Source organism: Dipodomys ordii, unplaced genomic scaffold (assembly GCF_000151885.1).
Source record: "Dipodomys ordii isolate 6190 unplaced genomic scaffold, Dord_2.0 Scaffold279, whole genome shotgun sequence".
Classification (NCBI taxonomy): Eukaryota; Metazoa; Chordata; class Mammalia; order Rodentia; family Heteromyidae; genus Dipodomys; species Dipodomys ordii.
Window position 1 is genome coordinate 11,094 of NW_012267495.1, and position 1,164 is coordinate 12,257.

The following is a 1,164-nucleotide window of genomic DNA, read 5'->3' on the forward strand; positions in this document are numbered from 1 at the left end:
TGTCCAGTAATGAAGTCACAGGACACGATTACTGGAGGTGGCACCTTGACCTTCACGGTCTCTCTGGAGAAGCACCAGTCAACACACTGTTGCTCCTTATACATGCAGATGAAATTCTGGAGCTAAAGTGAAGGTGACAGATGATTACTTTTTTATTTCTGGTGGTGGTCTTGGGCCTTGAACTCCAGGACAGCCTGGGTGTAGTCTCTGCATTTCTGCTCCAGGCTCTGGCTCTACTACTGAGCCCCAGCTCCATTCCTCGCCTTTGTGGTTAATTGGAGATCAGAGTCTTATGGACTTTCCTGCCCAGCCTAACTTAGAACACAATCCTCAGATGCCATCCTCCTGCTAGAATTACACACATTATTGACAGGTGCCCAGCTAGGTGATGACAAGTTCAGGATCTAACAGCGTTTGCAGAACACCTAATGAAATGACTCCAGAACACATCTTCTCGTCAGCCATGAGTGATCCTACAGCAGCCTCACGACAAGTCTCAGAAATCCAGAAGCCTGAAACCAGGTCATTTCTTCAACAATATGGATGTTCCAAGTCTCAGAACCTAGAAGACATCATCTCTGCAGAATATGGAGGAGTCCATGTGAGGTGACCTTCCGTGGATTAGCTTTATTTAGACAATGGTTTCACAGTAACTGCACCCTCGGGATCATGGGGCTGCACAGAGGTGGAAGGAAAATGCTGAGCAGAGGCAGCAGTGGTACTCACTAGACACTATGTAGATGATGACTTATACAACTGATGGATGGAGAAATGGGGAGAGCTAGGGAAGGGTGGTATTGTCCAAAGAAAACACTCTTTATCTAACTTATGCAACTGTAACCCCTGTGAACATCACATTTATAATAACAACAATAATTTTGGCAATGCTGCAAATCTAAATACATGTATATTTAATTATGAATTTGTACCAGTAGAGGTGGAACAATATTTTCCATTCTATAAAAATTTTGAAAAGTGTTTTCAGGGAACCAATATGAGCACCAATATCAGAAGTATTCACACGTGCCCTGAGATGTTCCTTCCCTGTCCCCGTGACCCATGAAACACAGTGTGGCACAGTGCCTGGACCCTGAGGTCTACACACCGCTGACCTGCAGGCCCCTAGACATCAGTAGAGCTCACACAGGGTTAATTGTATCTTTC

General features: G+C 44.9%; 1 gene segment (V, D, J or C); it reads right to left on the reverse strand.

Annotated features, from left to right (window-relative positions):
- Positions 1–781: 781 nt before the first annotated feature.
- The window catches only part of LOC106001244, a 7,328-nt gene continuing 6,945 nt past the window's right edge, over positions 782–1,164 (reverse strand). The window contains 1 exon segment of the V gene segment in view: positions 782–815. Coding sequence covers positions 782–815 — 34 coding nt within the window.